This window comes from Amblyomma mixtum, chromosome 10 (genome assembly GCF_055824585.1).
Source record: "Amblyomma mixtum isolate Tamu chromosome 10, ASM5582458v1, whole genome shotgun sequence".
Classification (NCBI taxonomy): domain Eukaryota; kingdom Metazoa; phylum Arthropoda; class Arachnida; order Ixodida; family Ixodidae; genus Amblyomma; species Amblyomma mixtum.
In genome coordinates, this window is record NC_143021.1 from 66,224,235 (window position 1) to 66,244,466 (window position 20,232).

Below are 20,232 nucleotides of genomic sequence, written 5' to 3' on the forward strand. Positions count from 1 at the left end.
GTATAAATGTTCAAGACAACTCTGATATCTCTTTCCACATTTCGTTTTTTTTTTAACGGCACATGAAATTGACATGGTACTTACTCATAAGAATGAAAAAATATGTTATGACATCATTGATTGCCTCTGCAGAAAATTTCATGACAAAGAAGCGAACATCTTGTCAATTATTGAAAAAAAAAAAGAACGGCGTATGCAGTAGAAAGCGCAGTGTGGCTGCCAAAGCATGTATTTTTGAACACAGACGCCTAGAACGGCCGTGTGTGCAAGTGGCTGCCGTGCGCCATGGCTTGTATTTTCCAGCGGAGCAAGATTCCGAAACCGACAGACGTGTCAGCCAATGGTCACTGGATGGCCACTTCCAGCAGATGGTCGCTATGGCGGCTGCTGCCCAAAGATGGCCACAATTTGGCAGCAATCACGATTTTTTCAGTAACTCAGGGTCCTTCAAATATGTTTTTACGATTTATGGATTATGAAGGTGTAATATCCCGAAGCAACTCAGGCTATGAGGGACGCCATAGTGGAGGGCTCCGGAAATTTCGACCACCTGGGGTTCTTTAACGTCCACTGACATCTCGCACATTACACGGGCCTCCAAGAATTTCGCATCCATCAAAATTGGACCACCGCAGCCAGGATCGAATCAGCGTCCTTCGGGTCAGCAGCCGAGTGCCATAACCACTGAGCCACCGCAGTGGCTTTAAATACATTTTTAACTTCTAGTTAAAATCTTGGTTTCATATTTTCCTCCATGAACGTACAAGGTTCACGCAGGAAGATAAGAGCCGAAAACAAAAATAAATAAAGCCACTATTTTGAAATTTCCTTCGACCCGCATCCCCCCTTAAATCACCAGACGTACAGCGAGCGCCATGACTGTACTGCTGTGGCTTTCAAAAGAAAAACCCCAATGAAAGGCTCCTCTGACCTTCACCAGGCGAGGCAAACGCACCTTGCGGCAACGTCCCTGGAAGGTGGCGGTGGACCGGCCATGCACCACGTTGGGCTCGACACGCTTGGGCTCAATGCGCTTGGGCACAGCCCCGGTGGCTTCAGGCTTGGCACCAGCTGACTGCGGTGGGGGAAGCTGGGGGGCCCCGCCATCACTGCTGCATACGGCACCACCCTTTCAATCGGCAGCCCATGTATGATGCACCACCCACCATTCCCAGCCAGCACAGTCCCCTGACTGCTTACCTCTGGGCCCCCTTTGGCATGGGGGCAACATTTCGATTTTAAACCTCTATAGAGGCATGGTTTAATCCGAGCATAAGGTCACAAAGCACCTTTTAGCCAGAACGTGGGTACTCACGAGACTTCAGTATCAGACGCTCTTCACACCAATTCTTTTGCAATTTTTTTAAGCAGGTCACTGTGATGTTGAATGAATGTTCTTGCAGTGAACAAACAAAGCAGGCAAGTCTTGCAGACACAGAAGTGCTACGGACGCAACAGGACAGTAAGTTGGGTAAAGACTCCTGGGTGCCAATTTGAGACCACATACATTTTAAAGAAAAGATGGAGAATTCTACACAATGCACAAAAACGAGCACTAATACCTTCCTTCTGGATAACCTGATTCACCAAATCAATACACCCTGAATTCAGGAAAAAAGAAACCCTAGCCCAAAGGGCCTTATTTATGCACCACAGAAGGTTGTCAACTGCACTGAGAAATTCCACGCAAGCACCCCAGCATGCACTGAATGCAACAAGCTGCTGGTATGCAAAATGTAATAGTACAATCATTTCCAACTTTCATGCTTTCAGCAGTCAGTGTCACTCCAAATATTAGTAAAACGTTTGCTTTTGGTAAATGCATTTCGAGACAACAGTGTCAAAAAGCTGCCTGTTTGCATTGGTATGGCATTCTTCCTTCCCCTTTTTTTTTTTTTAAACAAAAGTCCTTTTCATTTCCTAGAAGCAACTGGCTACAAAGAAAGCCAGCAGTTTCTTTCCCGTGAAGAGGCTGTTGTGAGTAACTGGTATGTATGCCTCCTACAGTAATTCTTGTCCAACTAACAGTGAGATATAGCCATGCCGGCAGCTACGGAAGTAGTAGTGCACAAATATACACGACATTTCAAATAGCTTGCGAATAGCCCTTGCTATTCGATTCAATTCACACTGCACTTGTATACTATACGAAGTATTGGGATTAGAGCACTGCATGGGCTGCAATTTTTGACCCAGGCCGGAGGCCCCTTCTGTTACGGGATCGACTGAGCATGAGTGAACTCACACCTGCCTGGTCCGCCAAATGCGCAGGCCCAGTTCAGGACCAGAAACAACACAATAGCTAACCACCTCATTTTCAGAATGAAGCCATGAAATCTTCTTGCTTTTGCTTCGGATAGTTGAAAACCGGCGCTAACTTACTTGGTCTGCTATTGTTTGGTTTATGGTTTACGGGGGTTCAACGTCCCAAGGCCACTCGGGCTCTGAGAGATGCCGTAGTGGAGGGCTCCGGACATTTCAACCACCTGGGGTTCCTTAACGTGCTGCACTGACATCGCACAGTACACGGGCCTCTAGAGTTTCACCTTCATCGAAATTTGGCCGCCACGGCCGGAATCAAACCCGCCTCTTTCGGGTCAGCAGACAAGTGAGCCACAGGGGTGGCTGGCCTTCTACTGTCTTCACCTGTAAACTCCTTGAGAACGTAAAAAGTGGGAATTCAGCCACAGCTCCCGTTCAGTACGCAAGACTGAGCTTGGCCCAGGCCATTTAGCCTACAAGCAGAGCCCAGCCACAACCAAAAGCCGGCCCAGCAAGAAACTAGTGTACCTGGCCCAGCCCACAGGGCGCACTGGGCTTTCGGGTAAGCTTGTGCAGTGCTCTAATCTGGATAGTAACACACGGCCAAACATCGCAGCACATGTGTGGACTGAGCTCACATGTTACAGTAACTGACTCTTGTCGCATCAGTTAAATCCATTTTTTTCGTAAAACCAAGAGCAAAACCGGACGCGCGGTAATGTCCAGTCTTGCACAAAACCAATGTGCTGAACGGCCATCAAGACATGCCTGCTGGTCGGAAAAGGAAGCACGTGCTGTGCAACACATCGCTGTGGCATGCCACGATGCAGCTGACTGGCTGTAAACATGAACTGGTGCCAGCGATCCTCTCGTTTTTCATAAGAGACAAAACGGGGCTTGCGGTTGTTCGCTTTCACCCTTGACTACAGAGGTCAACAAGCAGGCGTATGAAAGCTCAGAGGAGAACGAAACGGTGGTTCGAGACAGTGTCCCCAAGGGGCGGGCAGTCTGGCGAAACCAACACGTGAGGGCTAAGCGTGCCACTGTCAACACTGCATTTGGAGCATGAAAGGGGTGGTAGGGCCCAAGCTGTAGATCAAGTTGCCACATTTGCAGGGACACCCATAAATCTGCCACCCTGCACACGTGTGTCCGTTTCGCGAACAGTCCTGTTGCGTGTCACCAGCAGTAATTGTGCCTGCAGTGCTTAATTCATTTATTTATTCATTTATACGATACTGCTGGCCCTGGTTTTAGACCTTAGGCAGGAGTGGGCAGTGCAATAAAGACAAAATGAACAACAAGAAAAAGCATTGTGAGAAATAATTTCACTCAAAACAGTTACAGAAAAAAGTTGCCACTGTAGCAGACAATGAAATATTTCTTGATACGCACCAGTTTAACACACAAAATTCCAGCAATATGCTGCCAAGAAAAAAAAACAGCCAGGGAGGAAAAGAAGCGATAGTCCCTCACCAAATAAATTCACTGCGATTCAAGCGCCCCTTGTCTTGTCAGTTTTCTTGACTGTCATTTGAACATTGCTTCCGATCCCTTGACCTTCAACTGTATTTGAAAATAGTACTCCATTGCCAACTAATCTTTATTATTGGCATTCGTTTCACAAACAAATTTGATATTGTCATGTGCTGGTGACAACGCTCTCAATAGACGAAAAAAAAAACTGATGCAGCACTCTTTATTTACCTGACTTGTGCCCACAAGGAATCTAACAACTTGGCAACAGTGACAGCAAGTGACAACAATCAGTACACGGTCGTCGAAGAACACAGTGACTGCCACTCTCGGCTACTCTCAATTTAAAGCTGGCAAAGAACTTTATAAAACGCAAAGAGCATCTATGATAACCTCAAACAATGTAGAAGCAAATGCACGTGGTTGCGATCACATCTCACAACACACAAAGTAATAAAACGCCGTGTGCCAGCTTCCTTGAGCACAAACATTACAGAGATTTGCTCTAATATTCACACACCTCCACACAGAGGAGAGCTATCTTAAAGGGCAACTGCAGCACTTTTTTGAGAATATCGCGATATTCAAGGTCTCAAATCTATATAGGCTGTAGGTGAAGCATGCCAAGTGTTTTTGCACTAGCACTGAGAATAGTGATGTAATGGATGATTGAATTTCGCGCTTCTCCTCAACCACTGGAGGAGTGCAGGGGAATTCAGTGTGACGTCACGGAAGGTATTATTTCAAATTACTGCTGTCGTCAGCCACACCCTGCCCTGACTCGTTAGACGCTGCCAAACAACTCTCGGTGGGATTCGCCTTCGGTGGCGTTGGTTTTTTTTCCCTAAAAGCAGGCATTTTTGTGTTGGAAATGTACAGATACCTTCGATGATGTCAGGTGCCCCCCACTTGGCATTGTGCACTGCAGAGAAGCTTGAAGGGCGTCTGGATTTTCATCGGCGATTACTTCACTATTTCAGGTGCTAGCCCAAAAAGACCTTGCGTGCTTTACCTGCAGGTTTCACACATTCGACCCTCTTAAGCTCATTGATTTCTAAAACCTATGCAGTTCCCCTTAAGCACATCTATGCTCCGACAGCAGCATGGTTAAACACGGGCACAGTCTTGGCCGAAAGGCTTGCTTCTCAATCATGTGCCATCCCCCCCCCCCAAGGAGAGCCCCTGTTCTCTCCTTCCAGCTCCCCTGTCAAGGCCAGCTACAGAGCACAAGAGCAGCTTCCCCTGCACACCACCTATGGGGAGGAGGGGCTCACCTCTGGCGCAGGGACATCCAGTGTCGGGTGGTGCGGCCAGACGACCCTGGCAGCAGGGGCAGTCCACTGGCCCTTTGGGCTGCAGTATTGGGCAGAACATGACCACTGGGAAGGGCCCCATGCCATCTTTTCTGCTGCACTGAGTTACATGTGGCATTAAAGGTGCAGTGAAGAGGAATCTGAACTCGTCTTTCTGCCCCTGCGGGAACTCAATCTATACGTTCCGAGCATTCTTAGAAGCTTCGATTCATTGCCCTGTGTGGCCGATTTCCCTAATTAAATCGGATTAACATCCAGCTCCCGCCTTCTTTCTTTTTTTTTTAATTCTCCCCGTACGGTGGGCGGAGTCGACCAACGCGTGGAGTGCCTTTCAGCCAGTCCCGTGGCGGCTTGCCGCTCTGCCATCAGCAGAGTAATACGCAGTAGTCCGTAGTAGCAAATAGTTTGTGTGTATTTTTATTTCTGCGGGCTTATTTCTCAACTATCTCATCTGCAAATGAAACTATTTATTCAAGGAAACCTAAAAAACAAAATAAAGCAACAGCAAAACCTCCACGGAGCTGGCTGAAAGGCACTCCACGCATTGGTTGACTCTGCCCACCATACGGGGAGAATTCACAAAAGAAAAGGCAGGAGCCGGATGTTAGTCCGATTCAATTAGGGAAATGGGCCGCACAGGGCAATAAGTCGCAGTTTCTAAGAATGCTCGGAACGTGTAGATGGAGTTCCTGCGGCAGAAAGACAAGTTGAGATTCCTCCTCCCTGCACCTTTAAGAATACGCACCCTGGCCATGTGCCACATCTGCTTCTGTTCCACAGAGGGGGCAAGTGCAACAGTGACCAACCGATTTTTCCAACTTGAAAAAAATAAATAGAAAACCTTGTCCACTGACAAGTTCCACCTGCAAGCGATAATATTAGCTCGCATTTTCAGCCAAAATCATGCTTCCGTGATAACCGGTCCCCATGCATCTGCTGCACACTGCAACATTTGCATGACCTGCAGCTGATGTCACAAAGCATTCCATGATGAAAAAAACTGATCAAGAATTAAAGAAGAAATTTTATGACCCACATTCTCCTTTAAAATCACGCATGCAAAATGCCTAACCACGGACAATGTCCCCCCAAATCACTCCATCATTGGATGCGTCTCACTTTAGTTAGACAACTTTTGACCAACAAAGTTTCAATTACCGTGGTTCTATACTGTACAGTCAGGGACAAAAGTCTCCGGACCACGTGTTCCTCAAACGAAGCTTATAACTCTACTATCAGACAACGGCTGGAGACCGCACTTGTGGAGATGAAAGAACAAAAATTTAACTTTTACCTCCACAAGTGTGGTCTCCAACCGCTGACTAATAGCAGAGCTATTGGCATCGTTAGAGGAACACGTGGTCTGGAGACTTTTGTCCCTGACTGTACAAACGAGAAGCATGGACACTGACGCCGCTGTTATAGTCAGTGCAAGTGGGGTCCGTGAAATAGTTATCAGCTGTAAAGCTTTAAAAACCTCACCAGCAGTTACACACTGACCCATAGGGCATGTGGCAGTGCTGCGAAAATGACCGATAAATCTAGGAGGACCAAAATTCAGCACTACTTAAGCCTCTCAATAAAAGAGAAATGGGGTTGGATTCCATCGGTAATTTTCCTCATCATACATCGGAAGAAGAAACCAGGGCAATGCCTGTACGCATTAATGCAGCAGCCTCAGCCACCTCACATCTGCTGTTGGCAGCTGAAACAGTATTCGGGCATAACATCTGGCACAACTTCACCATGGACCACAGATTGGTGCAACTGGGCACAGAATGCCCATCACTACCCATGCCCACTTTCACACTGCTGCAGCAATACTGACGAACGCGAGGCTGACTATAGTGTTTTAAAGAAATTAAGGGAAGCCTTGGCCAATTAATAGCAGCTCGTGAAGAACGCACTTAGGCGGGCACAATTACCAGAAGAATTTGACATACCACTTGTGCGCAATTCTCCGCTCAGGAAAGCCCACCCACTATGGCTGCATAAGAAACTCCCCCCTGGTAAAAACGGCACTCACCCTCGTCCCTCTTCAGAATCCGCTCACGCACTTCTGCAAGCCAAAGAGTGGTACGACAGTCTGTAGACACAGTTGGCGCCCAGAGCTGGGCCTCCTGGCAAGTGTACTCACTTTCAATGGAGGCTCTCGAATTTCCTGGTCCTGTTGGAGGAAAGAGAGTGCTGTACTCGCACACCCTGCCTCCATTTATCACAGCACACAATAAGACTGCACTATAGGGACACCCACATCCAATCACTCTGGTTTTCATTTCAACAATCACCCAGCACAAGGGGCAACGACAATTGAAAAATGAGAGAGAGTTTCATGAAGCCATAAGCATGTCTAGAGGCACTAAAAATGAAATCAAGATGCAAACCAAGTGAGAGATGTGACTGGCAACTTTGTCCACCTGTTGAGTAAGAACTTATCACAGAAGAGGCCAATGTTTGCATGAGATGTGAAGACGCATAAGAGTCAAGTATGGAGAAACTGCCAATTTGCACCCCCTCCAACACATCCCAAGGAAGAGATCATTTGAGTCCAGATGGCGTTTTTTCCATTTTGCAGAAGTACAAGGCAGTTTCCGTGCCCTATTCAAACAATTACAGCCAAACCACAAAACATTTCACAAACTGGAAATTCAACATTATCGTCAATTCAGCTCAGAACAGTGCCAGTAGACTACATAGTTCAGAGATTTCGTTTATTTCCATAACCCAGTCAGACTTGGCAGCTTTAGTTGCGCCTACATCAGTGCCATGGCGAGACTTTCGCCGTTCACCATTGCACTGACACCTTGTTATTTGAGTATGATCTCATTACAACAGACCATAATAGTCTCCATGATTTCAGTCTATTGAAAGAGTCTACAGAATCAAAATAGAGTAAAAGCTCAATTCAAAGCTCGTTAATTCAGAAATCCACATAATTTAAACTGCCAGCTCGGCCCTGGTAAGTCTAGAGTCAGATGCTCGCCAATTCGGACACTGCGGATGTTCGGGGGCGGAGCTTCCTGACCCAGCAGAGCTATCATTGGCCATGGCAGCTGCCTGAAAGAATCCTACCAACTGTCAACTTGTACACGCAGGTGCGAGTGACAGAGGAGGGTCACCGGAAGGGGCTCACCAACTATCGCGCGGGATTTCTCTGTTGCATGTATAAGTGTGTTATTTGGCTCACGTGTTCACGACAACACAATGCAATGATTGAGCGAGTTGGTGTGCTCTCCACGGAAGGTGTTTCAGAGCCCTTTTAATACTATAGAACTCCTCAATGTTGCCAGCTATATCCTGATTGATGAGGAATCCCACGCCTAGTTCTCGTCTGTCTGCTAATCCACGATAGCACAGTACGTGTCCGCTCTTTAGTACTGTATACACTCTCCTAACATCACTAAGCCTTTTGGCACACATTTAATACCCGCTAGTTCCTCTAAGAGCCCTGCTAGACTAGCCTAACATCACTAACATCACTAAGCCTTTTGGCACACATTTAATACCCGCTAGTTCCTCTAAGAGCCCTGCTAGACTAGCCTAACATCACTAACATCACTAAGCCTTTTGGCACACATTTAATACCCACTAGTTCCTCTAAGAGCCCTGCTAGACTAGCCTAACATCACTAACATCACTAAGCCTTTTGGCACACATTTAATACCTGCTAGTTCCTCCAACAGCCCTGCTAGACTAGCCTCACTGGATAAGGTTCTAGCGTTAAAACGTTTCCAGGCGCAGTTTCCAATGGCGGCCTGTCCGGAGACAGTGATTCTAAGCACCCTCCGCTGCGTCACAGGTCTGACCACCGCCTGGGTCAGCTGCTCCGCAGCTGCTGGGGACTGAGGGCCGAGGGTTAACTGGCTTGGTCACACAGGAGGTTCTGACCGAGAACTACACCAGGGTGGCCAAATCCTGTTCTGGTGAGGCAATACAGAGATCAGGGTGCACCTCAGGCCTGGTTATGCAATTCCATGGTTCGTGTAGGCAGTATTAAATTCATCTGCAGCCCAATGGGCAGGCTGCCACTGGCTACTGACACACGCTTACACAGAGAAAAGAATGACCCTGCAGGTGCCAGACCAGACCTACCTATATGTGAGCCCACTGATACACCTGACTGAAGCCAATCAGTTGAGGCTAGCTCGTGCTGCTGCAGCTTCAATCCAGAAGGAAGCAGGAGGGCAAACTGACAGCTGCAGTGCGCCAAGTTTGCAGCCAAGGTTGGACCAGAAGTTTCAGTGCGAATATATTTGCAGCTGGACTCCCTCAACAGTATCTGCGTGAGGCCTCACTGGCTCAGTGGACACCTCAACCACGCTTTGAGGTGTGGCAGTGTGCCTTTGCGCAATATTTCGAGCTTAGCAATGCTAAACCGCCAGTCATTTTTTGCTTCAGGTAGAGTGTGAACCTTCCGCCACCGTCAAGAAGAAATGGACCCTTACCAGGTGGGAAGGGGTACCAGGGAGCCGAAGTGGAGGGAACTACTGTCCCATCAGGCAACGTCTCCCGGCGCTTGGTGTTTCGGGGCCGAATGGGTGGCAGGATATGCTCAAGAGGAGGCTCTGCTGGGGTGGCATCCTCAGTTGGTGCTGGCTCCTTGGCCGCATCCCCCTTGTGGCCCTCCTAGAACAGGCAGGCAGGACATAGGCTTCGTCAGCCATGCCATTCACCAGCAGCAAAAACACTGACCATGTAATTGCTAGTGGTACAGGAGTGCAAAGAACAGGCAGGTCCATGGAGAAAAAAAAAAAGTCACTGCGCAATAATATGAGCAAATTCCTGTCGAAAAAAACAAAGCTACGCACACACACACCATAACTGAGCAGCAAAAGTCAAGACCACCCAACCATCTACAGATGTCGAAATTTTAGGTTGCTGAGCCAGGAGGGCCATCTTTTGTAGTTTCAGCATGCCTCCTACATCTCTGGTAGTTCACACAGATGCCGACACTGCCTCAAGAGAAAAGAAACGAGGGAAACGCACCACTGTGAGGACTGGATGGTGCTAAGTGGGCACCCTGCTCCTTTTAAAGGTGCAGTGATGAGGAATCTGAACTCGTCTTTTTGCCGCGGGAACTCAACCCACACGTTCCGAGCATTCTTAGAAACTTCGACTTATTGCCCTGTGCGGCCGATTTCCCTAATTAAATCGGATTAACATCCAGCTCCCGCCTTTTTTTTTTTTAATTCTCCCCATACAGTGGGCGAAGTCTACCAACGCATGGAGTACCTTTCAGCGAGCTCCATGGAGGCTTTGCTTTTGCTTTATTTTGTTTTTTAGGTTTCCGTGAATAAATAGTTTCATTCGCAGATAACATAGCCGCAAAATAAGCCTGCAGAAATAAAAACACACACGGACTATTTGCTACTACGGATTACTACATATTACTCCGCCGATGGCAGAGCGGCAAGCCAGCACGGAGCTGGCTGAAAGGCACTCCACGTGTTGGTCGACTCCGCCTACCATACGGGGACAATTCAAAAAAAAAAAAAGGCAGGAGCCGGACGTTAATCCGATTTAATTACGAAAATCGGCCACACAGGGCAATAAGTCGCAGTTTCTAAGAATGCTTGGGAACGTGTAGACTGAGTTCCCGTGGCAGAAAGACGAGTTCAGATTCCTCTTCACTGCAGCTTTAACTCCACCGCGACATGAGTGTCAAGAACGCGGGGCAGCTCTGGCAGTGTTGTGCCACGAAGCAGCTGTACACCTTTTTCCACCTTTTTCCAAGAATTTCCACTGCACACAAAACATGGCTCATATAAGTGAGGCCGCCTGTACTAACTTCGAGATCTTAACAGGAGTTGAGGCCCCCGTACAACACCACAAACTGACAGTAAACTGAACTGCCACTGAAAACACATGCGTGAACAGGCATTAACAAAGTTTAAACCATTTTCTTCCAGCTACCATGTTTATGGCTTATGGCCTGTGATGCCAGCTGATCAGCACAACAGACAGCACTCCAGCGGACCCCATGAGAACCAGTTTATGGACTGCCCCCACTATCTGAATATGCTCACAACAAAAGCTAAAGGAACAAAACAAGAACAAGCTTAGGCAGTGGTGCTTCTTCCAAAAGATACAACCCAGTTCCACTTAAGTTACCATGGTAACATGCCTCCACCACAACCATAATGGCAGTCTTAGGTGCCAGCCCTGAGCCACGCAGAGCTGAGGAGTCTATGCGCAGCACCTTTATGTAGGTGCTTCATCGGCACTGCAGAATTCAAAGGATCCTTGCTGTCACTAGTAAACACTGCCACCTAACCAATAGCGCCAAAGTGCTGTCTTCTAGCAACCTTAACCTCCTCCAGTTGAAGAGGTTTGAAAGGAGCAACTTCATATGAACAAGGGGTTCTAGCTCACCAAGAACAATGAAAGTGATTTGTAAGAGCATTACTTGATTGTGAATTTGTCAAAACGCTTCTGGTTTTCTGATGAGTAACATGCAATGGCACTGACAATGATGCCAGACCACTTCGTACAAAGTTTTTTTTCCTCTTTTTCAGGCTGCTAACTACTCGCTGCTCACTGTTCTGCAACAGTTTTGCCCTGCAGTCGTCCGTGTGGGCCAGCAACCAGCTCACTATGTCCCACGGCTGGATCAGCAAGGTGAGGTGTTTCACACTCTTCCAAGTGTGATAGGCAGGGCCTTTCAGTGACTGCCGTCTGCTGCTCTAGCAATAGGAGACCACAGTGCAAGAAATGTGCCCGCCCTGCTCAAACCACTCTTATGACGCACCACGAGACAATTTCTGAAAAAAGCTACTTTGGGGCACACTATTCCTTATTGTAGTCTACAGCGCCGAAAGGCAGTCTCTCAGCCATGCGCTGGAGCGCCTAGATCCACGCCCACTGACAGAAATGAAGATTCTCGGCCACTGGCCGCGGCGATCGTTGGAGGCCTCCAAGGCACTACTCCGCTTCTTGCGAATTTCTGGCTTGCACGATAGGCTGTGACTTCAACGAACACTGACTTTTCAGAGTGACTTAAATTTTCAGCCACTCTCTTTTCTCTTCCATTATTTCTTTATCCCCCTTCCCCCCGTGTAGGGTAGCAAACCGATTACTCTTCCTCCTCCTCCTCCTCCTTACTGTAGCCTACAGCAGGGATTTTTCAGCCTCGAGGGAACCCCCTTCCTGCCTGACAAGCACGCACAAAGTAGCACACCACTGCTCTTTTTGCAGCCCCTCAAAAAATGCCCAATTCAATAGACTGGCTCTAAACAGTGAAAGAGTATGATTAGTCTCAAAGAACAAAGTGGATGGAAGCATGCATAAATTTGGGTGCTTTCGCAACCCGAAAAGCACTTCAAGAAGCTCAAGTGTTCCGCAGAACTAAGTCTGAGGACCCTTGGTCTATGGGATAGCATTCCCCACGGGAAATATAACAATTTTACAGACAAGCTACGAAACATAGTGCATTTCTCTCGCTCACAGCACTTTTCTTTTCAGGTCATCCTGCTTGGTTTTTACCACATGAAGTGACTATGAACTGATCGTACACAACTCCTCCACACACCACTCTCTCCACAGACATGGTGGCGGCAAGTGCCACGCAATGCGCAAAACCAAAAAAGAGCATCACCTTGCGGAGTCGGCAGGAGCGCAGTTTCCTCTGGAGCTGCTCCACCTTCTGGCGAGTGATCATGTTCTCTCGGTGCCGCCGGCTCTCCGAGGCACTGTCCTCATCGCTCAGCTCACGGGGCGTGTTGTCCTCACTGCACCTCGCCAGTCACACACGCACACTTAGGCTTAGCGCACCACTTCTCTCTCCCCTCTACCTTGGAAGCAAAGCTGCCTGTGGCTAATCACCCTTCACACCTGCCTTTTTTTCCAGTGGATATCAGTGGATAGCTGATATCAGTTCATGTCTCCACTCAGCTTTCTCCCCTGTCCCAACATGAGACAGCATCTCATTGCCACTCTTACTGAAGTTGCTATTGGCCCAGCTACTGCACAACACCAGCAAAAAGAGGTCTCAAGCAAAACAAGAGGCCAGACGACAGTACTCACTTTTTGCTGGTGTTAATTTTGTGTAGCAACAGTGTAGACTACATGACTGGCCATACCAACCAAGACATAGACTCCTCAAGGCAATAAAACTAAATGAAACACACACTGAAGCTCATTGGTGGCGAAGTCACTTAGAGACCCTGCTAAAAATGTGAGGAGGCAATTACTCGGAGCAAGGCACGCATCCACTCCGTCTAGGGAGCCATAGTGCCCACCATGATCGACTGTGTGCACACAGAGTCAAATCACGCCTACATCTAGGTTCCTGACGTCGGATATCCCAAGCATTATTTTTACAGGAGTACTACTCTATCCCCCGCACACCTGGCTAGCTGCCCATACCGAGTGCACCCCACTAAGCCTAAGGGGCACTGAGGCACCTCACCCCAATGGACAACCCACTTGGCTGGAGGGTCTCCTTGGAGGGGCTCTGCATTCTTAAGAGTTGTGGCGGCCTACAGCTAGCATGAATTGGAGAAGGAGAAGCGTGCATGCGCAGAGCGGCTGTGTGAAAAAGGTCGATTCTCACCAACATGGCTGACACTCCTCTTGATGCCCACATGTTCAACTACAGACAGGACCCTCAGCATCATTAGCCCCAACAGATCACCTTTGCTTTTCAACCTGGCAATGAAAGAACTGCTCCACCACCTCTAAAATCCTTGTGGATAACAGGTACACTAGATTCCACTGTGCTACACGGCCTTGACATCATTCAAGCGCATGCTTGACATCAGTCTGGGTTTCTGTGCCGAACACTCTCGCTCAAATCCCCATCCCCCTATGCCCTTTCTCAGCAAAATTACAAGTGCAACGTGTGACTCAGCCACTCCTACAACTACTGCACCATATGGTCTCCTCCCATATCACTCATCAAAAATATGGACACAAAGGAAAAACTGAGCCACTCATCTATTCGAAGCTGGTCAGCGTTGCTCCACTCTAATTAAATAGTTTTAAGGCGCAAAAGACAGACAAGACACATAGGTAGGCGTCACCTACCTATGTGTCTTGTCTGTCTTTAATTATGAACCAAAACCAACTAGCCCAGCAGCAAGTGCTCTTATGCTCCACTCTAGTTACCATCTATGTCGCAAATGCTCTTATCAACTCCCAGAAGGAATGCACTGCAGTCTTTCTAGCTCCAAGCAAGTGAAAAAAAAACTCCTCGGCCTTTTTGTACATTCGGTCACTCACGTGCCCCCACTTCACCCATCAAACTGGCGGCTAAGAAGGGTCTCTCCAATGCTAGTACTGCTCACTAGCAGAGTGAACAAATGAGACAACAGCAAAGACAGCAGAAATCATGCGCTGCACCTGAGCAGTCCTGAAGGTGGCCTGGTGGCTCCATCCACCACCGTGTACAAGTGGACCTTGTCCCCGTCGCGCATCACTACCATTCGCACTGCCCGCAGCCGAGGGGTAGTCAGGCCTCCGAGCTCGTCACTATCAGAGGGCACACAGCATGCTCTAGAATGCACAATGGAGATTGAGGCATGCATGCATTAGGTGCGCCCAAAAACGGCACTCCAAGGAATACGAGACCCTGCCATAGATGGCTATACCAAATTCCTCACTCAGCAAGCATTTTCTTACAGTCCTACAATAACACAGAACTAATGACAACGGCAAATCAACTTCCTGGAAGGCATTCTAATCGGTAAAAAATAAATGCCTACAGGCTAACTGCAATAAAACCAAAGCTGCCATTTTTCAAATTCAAGGTAAAGAAATCCCAGAGCATCACACTGTAATGTTCAAGTCTATGCATACTGAAGTTGTCAACATAATTGAAATTCTTGCAGTAACCTTCTCCAGCAACTTGCAATGGGATGGCCACACAGACTCAGTCCCCAAGAAGCTCAGCAGTACAGCTGATCTGTTAAGTCATAACGGACACATTTTTCCTACTTCTGTTAAAATACTGCCTCGCACATCAGTCATGGTCACTCAGTATGGGGTACAACAATGCAATCAAATCTCAATATATCACTCATGCAGAAAGGCCGCTATGTCTTATTGCCAATGCATCCCACACTGAACACATTGACCCTCTCTTCGAAAGGTACCCCAGAAGAAAAATTCATAACGTGTACACATATGGACTTGTACAGGAGTTCAGTACAAAGAAGCAATTTTACATTAATGGAAATCCCCAATTTACACCACAAAGTGACAGCTACACGCTGCACACAAATGTGGAATGTTATAAGACACAGGACTTATTACAGCAAACAAATGCTTGAGAATAACTTGCCGAGGTCATTAAACAGCAAACGTTATTAGAAAGGCATAGACATCCAAAATATGAACCCTTCAGAACTTAAGGCTTTCCTATGTTCTTACCAAATGTGATACTACGAAATGTTGCCATATATTCTCTCTTCATTATCTCTCCTATGTGTTTGCATTTTTTTTTTTTCAAGGCAAGGCACAACTAACAGTCACTGTTGCGTGCACATTGGACTTGTTATTTGGAACTTGTTTGTGAAAGTATCACAATATACTTTGTATGCCATGCTTATCTGAGCTGCTGCATGTGAAAGGGGTTGAAGGCCTCTGAAGCTACATACTAGTAGCTTTTATCTTCGTCCACTCATTTGTAATGAAAATCAATAAAGAAAGAAAGCTCAAGAGCAGCAAATTATTTTGGACCATCTCTAACGTTTGGTGCATAACAGGAAAACCTTCGTGCCCACAAAGGTTGTCCCATTATCACAGTCAAGGCTCAGAGACATCGTCCGAAGAAAGCACAACCTAGTGTGAAATCTGCCTCACAAGCAGCAAGGTACACAGCTGCATTTAAATACAAGCACTGCACAGAAAACTTACACAAGCTTCCAGAAAGCATTTTGCACAGTTGGAATTTGCTGTTTTCTCTTGTAGAAGTCTATGCAGCAGTTCTTCCAAATTGAAATCAAGTGAATGTTGTTAGGAGTTACGTAAAGTACCAGCTAGTGCCAATTAAAGTCACTGAAGTGTTAACATTCCAGTTGTCAAATAAGTAGTGCATTCCCAAAAAGAGCAACACAGCAGAAGTCTTTGTTCGCAATGTGTGAACCCTTTTGTTACTAAATGAGCGTTTACTTTTGGCAGCATTTGTGACCGAAGAAGAGAACTCACCCTTTGGTGTCCAGATACTTGGCTACGTCATACAAGGTGGGGCGATCGTCAAGAGAGGCTGCACGAAATGCCAACCAAATGAGAGCTCCTCAAGGCACATGACGCTCGAACACCCCCCGCACTAAACAACTATGCCGTTTCGACCCATGCTAGCACACGGGCCGTGAGAAATGCTGTGGGCTCAGGGAACAACCGAGGCAACATGCACAATCATCTCGCAACACTCGTCCGGCCTATATAGTATTATAAATAGATAATCCCATGACCTGAATATAACGTTCACTTTAAAGAAATATCTTTGCCACAACAGGCCTACGAGATTTCCTTCTTATACCCATGCTGCACGGGCAGATTTAATGCCATTAAGTGCTTACTACCTTAAGTTTTAATGACATTCGTGCAGTGTCACACTCATAAATTTAATGGCATTAGCCTTCCTGCCATTCGTGACCCACTGAGTTCACCACAACTCATTCGTACTCTCGTTACCATTCCACACACAGAAAAGCACGAGTAACAACTTCCTAACCAGTAGCAAACGGTTAATTCGTAACTTTGTCAGATGCAGCATCTAATATATGTCGCGTTTTCGATGCGAAGAGCGCCGTTTTAACCAGCCTTTTTGACAGGTACTCTCGACTTGTGTGCGACATGCAAGTTTATGGCTACTTTTTCGACTTGTAAAGCAAGAACAGCTGTATTTTCTGGAAAATTGTTTTTCATTATCTGGTGCTGTCTACACGCTGCCTTATATTTGGGGCTGCGGACTCGTCAAGTTGCCAAGTGGCAGCTTTTTTTCCGTAGCCCTCCATCTGTAGCCCCGATGGAAATAAAGATTTGAGATTTGAGACACTACATTTGACCAACATTCCCAATATAATGTGCTCATTAGCACTGTTTACATTCAGATGAAACTTTTGACTGCCTTGCAAGCGTTGTAGTCATCCTCACTTTCGATAATGGCACTAAATGTGGACATGTAGCACCAACTCCGAAAATAATGGCATTAACAAACTTAAGGCCTTAAGCATTTGCTGCCATTTCTCGTGCGCGTGTGGCACGGGCATTAGACATCCGTTCCTTGCTTCAAGAAGATCCTTGGCATTGCCATGAATGCACTTTGGCTTTGATGTTTCGTATCACTGTTGCGCACTTCAATGCAAACAGCTGCTGCCAGAAACCAGAATGCACGCCTCGCCCGCCCCGTTAATCCGCGTGCACACACGCACCTTTGCGAGTGTTGATGGGCCCACCGCGCATGCCAAGCACCAACTTGAGGGTGGCCCCGTCAGTGATGTTGCAGTCATGCAGAGACAGCTCGTCCGGAAGCTCTTGGCATTGCCAGATCAGATGCTGCTGCGACACAGGGATGCCTGCAGGCAACAAAGCAAATGCAGCGCCGGAGAGAGAGAGAGCAGCCCCCCGGTGCCCCACGTGGGAGGCCAGGTGGTTTGATTAAGCAAGCGCTGTCCTTCAAGGTCAACCATCCCAGATTTGTTAAAAAAGTTCACGGGAACTCATTGCAATGTGCGTAATCTACTCATGGTTAATAAGCACAAAAAAGACGAAGAGAAGAAGATGACAACACGACACAGGCGCTCACTCGCAACTGAGCGTCTATTGGGAAAAAACTGCAGTATGTACACAAAGAGGCGAAAATGCAAATAAGCAGGAGACTAGGGTTCAATGACGCCACACCAGGAATCTTAATCAGGAACGGATTACACGCGCATCAACCAGAGATCTAAAGCAGTGCAGTGAGCATCGGCACGAAAGAAGAAATACCCGAGACAAAATCAAGTGCCATCAAGGAAAGGTCATCCATGAATTTTTTTATTAATGTCGACAGATACTGGCTTTCGATATAATTCTGATCATGTAATTTTGGAAGGTACAAGTAATTTTTTTAATTTAATATATAAAAATTACACTATTTTCACATTTTTTTTAAAAAGACAACTTCCTCTCAGAAGTCCACAAATACACATCTAGGGAAGCAAGACGGCCACCACCAGTAAAAAAATTTTACAGCTGAGGAAACTGAATATGTTGAAGTGAAATAAAATACTGAAGTTGCAGAAAAGAGCATTTTGAACCGTAAACACCTGTTTATTTCACCCTGAGCTGGTCCAAGTACAGAAACAAACGGTGGCGGGTTTAGTAGAGCACTTTACTGCCTTTCATTTCTGAAGTTTCAATCGAGGAGATTTTTGCTTAAAGCGGGAAAAAATTTGCGAAGTTGCGCATTTGCGCCGTAAATTGTGTAGTCTCTTAACGCCTCTCCACCGCACAGCACCATCGACACTGTGGCCAGGCGAAATGTACAGTTGTCATTCCCAAGTGAAGTTTACACCGCAGCCAGGCATCAGAACACTGTGCAGTAGAACATATATTCGTGTTGACACGTTTTGGCGGGCGAGTTGGTTAAGCATCTTGAACAAACAGCGCGAACGAAGAGAAGCACAGGAGACAAGGAAACGGACGACACAGCGCTGATTACTAACAACTGAGGGTTTATTGGTGATCACACAAGTATAAATACATAGATGTGTGCAAAGATATAAAGTGAAAAAAAAAAACCATAAATGTGACATAAATGCACAATAAATAAAGAAGCACAAACAAATCTGTGTGCTTCTATTGCTGTTGTCACATTTATATATATTTTTTTGCACTTTGTATATCTTTCCACACATCTATGTATCTATACTTGCATGATCAGCAACAAACCCTCAATTGTTGGTCAGCGCTGTGTCGTCCGTTTCCTTGTCACTTGTGCTTATAGTCCGCGCTGTTTATTCAAGACATAATCGTGGCAAAAGATTTTCTTAATGCTGCCAGGGCGGCAGGTACGCCGCCGAGGTTGTTATTCAGTGTGTTGATGCAACCCTCAGCCACGTGTAGAGGACAACGGAAGGACGGTCACTCGAGAGCAAGGCACCTCTGCGCCATCACGAGGCCGCCAGCATGTCTCGCGTTACCGGAAGCCGTGGACGTCACGTGCGCTCCGAGAAGCGCGGCGTCTCTCCGCGATCTTATTCGGACAAACACTAAGGACTCGTGTTGCATTTGCCGTGCTGGCTGGTAGCTCCTTGTGGCCCACGCAAGACAGCACATTGAATAACCTCGCTTTTCTGCTCTTGGCTGCCTGGCGCCGTAGCGGGTCCGTTTGAACTTTGAAAGTGAAAGCCAAAATGCTTATCGCATCATCATCAGCCTGACTATGCGCACTGCAGGGCCCCTCCCATGTCTCTCCAACTAACCCTGTCCTTCGCCAGCCGCAGCCACTGTATCCCCGCAAACTTCTTAATCTCACCCGCCCACCTAACTTTCTGCCACCCCCTGCTGCGCTTGCCTTCTCTTGGAATCCACTCCGTTACCCTTAAGGACCAGCGGTTATCTTGCCTTCGCATTACATATGCCCTGCCCAAACTATTTCTTCCTCTTGATTTCGACTAGGATGTCATTAACCCGCCCAAATCTGATCTCTTAGCGTTACACCTATATCATTTTCCTCTCCATAGCCCGCTGCGTTGTCCTTAACTTAAGCTGAACCCTCTTTGTTAGCTTATCGCATACCGCCTGCCAAATGCCTTAGCTCCAGGCCTAAAGATGCTCGACTGAGCAAACTGCAATGGTTATCTGGCCATAAATGTGTCATGCCAGGTGCCGTGCTCTGCGGTGAAGAAGCGTTTAAAGAGATGATGCAACTTGCTGCATGAGAGCTCAACTTTTCTCGTTTTAAACAAAAATTTTTTTTTTTTCTCACTTTAAACAAAAATCACCTCCAATCAAACTTCAGAAATGAAAGGCAATAAACTGTTCTACTCAACTCACCATCGCTTGTATTCTTACTTGGACCACCTCAGGGTGAAAAAAACAGGTGTTTACGGTTCAAAACGCTCTTTTCTGCAACTTGAGCATTTTATTTCACTTCGAAATATTCAGTTTCACAAGCTGTAACTTTTTTTTTTTAGGTGACAGGCATCTAGGGAAGCGAGATGGCCATTTCTCAATTGCCGAAAGGTCTTTTTTT

The 20,232-nt window shown here is 46.9% G+C and overlaps 1 protein-coding gene across 7 annotated transcripts in view; it reads right to left on the minus strand.

Annotated features, from left to right (window-relative positions):
* The window catches only part of LOC149326004 (uncharacterized), a 66,331-nt gene that overhangs the window by 37,365 nt on the left and 8,734 nt on the right, over positions 1 to 20,232 (minus strand). For 5 of the 7 annotated variants that reach the window (XM_089565041.1, XM_089565043.1, XM_089565037.1 and 2 more), the window contains 9 exons: positions 17,426 to 17,569; positions 16,197 to 16,254; positions 14,391 to 14,543; positions 12,646 to 12,778; positions 9,497 to 9,677; positions 7,189 to 7,218; positions 7,078 to 7,110; positions 5,013 to 5,091; positions 956 to 1,112 (listed from right to left, as the gene is read on the minus strand). In XM_089565041.1, coding sequence (XP_089421167.1) covers positions 956 to 1,112; positions 5,013 to 5,091; positions 7,078 to 7,110; positions 7,189 to 7,218; positions 9,497 to 9,677; positions 12,646 to 12,778; positions 14,391 to 14,543; positions 16,197 to 16,254; positions 17,426 to 17,569 — 968 coding nt within the window. The remainder of the gene's footprint in view (positions 1 to 955; positions 1,113 to 5,012; positions 5,092 to 7,077; positions 7,111 to 7,188; positions 7,219 to 9,496; positions 9,678 to 12,645; positions 12,779 to 14,390; positions 14,544 to 16,196; positions 16,255 to 17,425; positions 17,570 to 20,232) is intronic. The other 2 variants (XM_089565039.1, XM_089565040.1) reach the window with 2 other exon arrangements.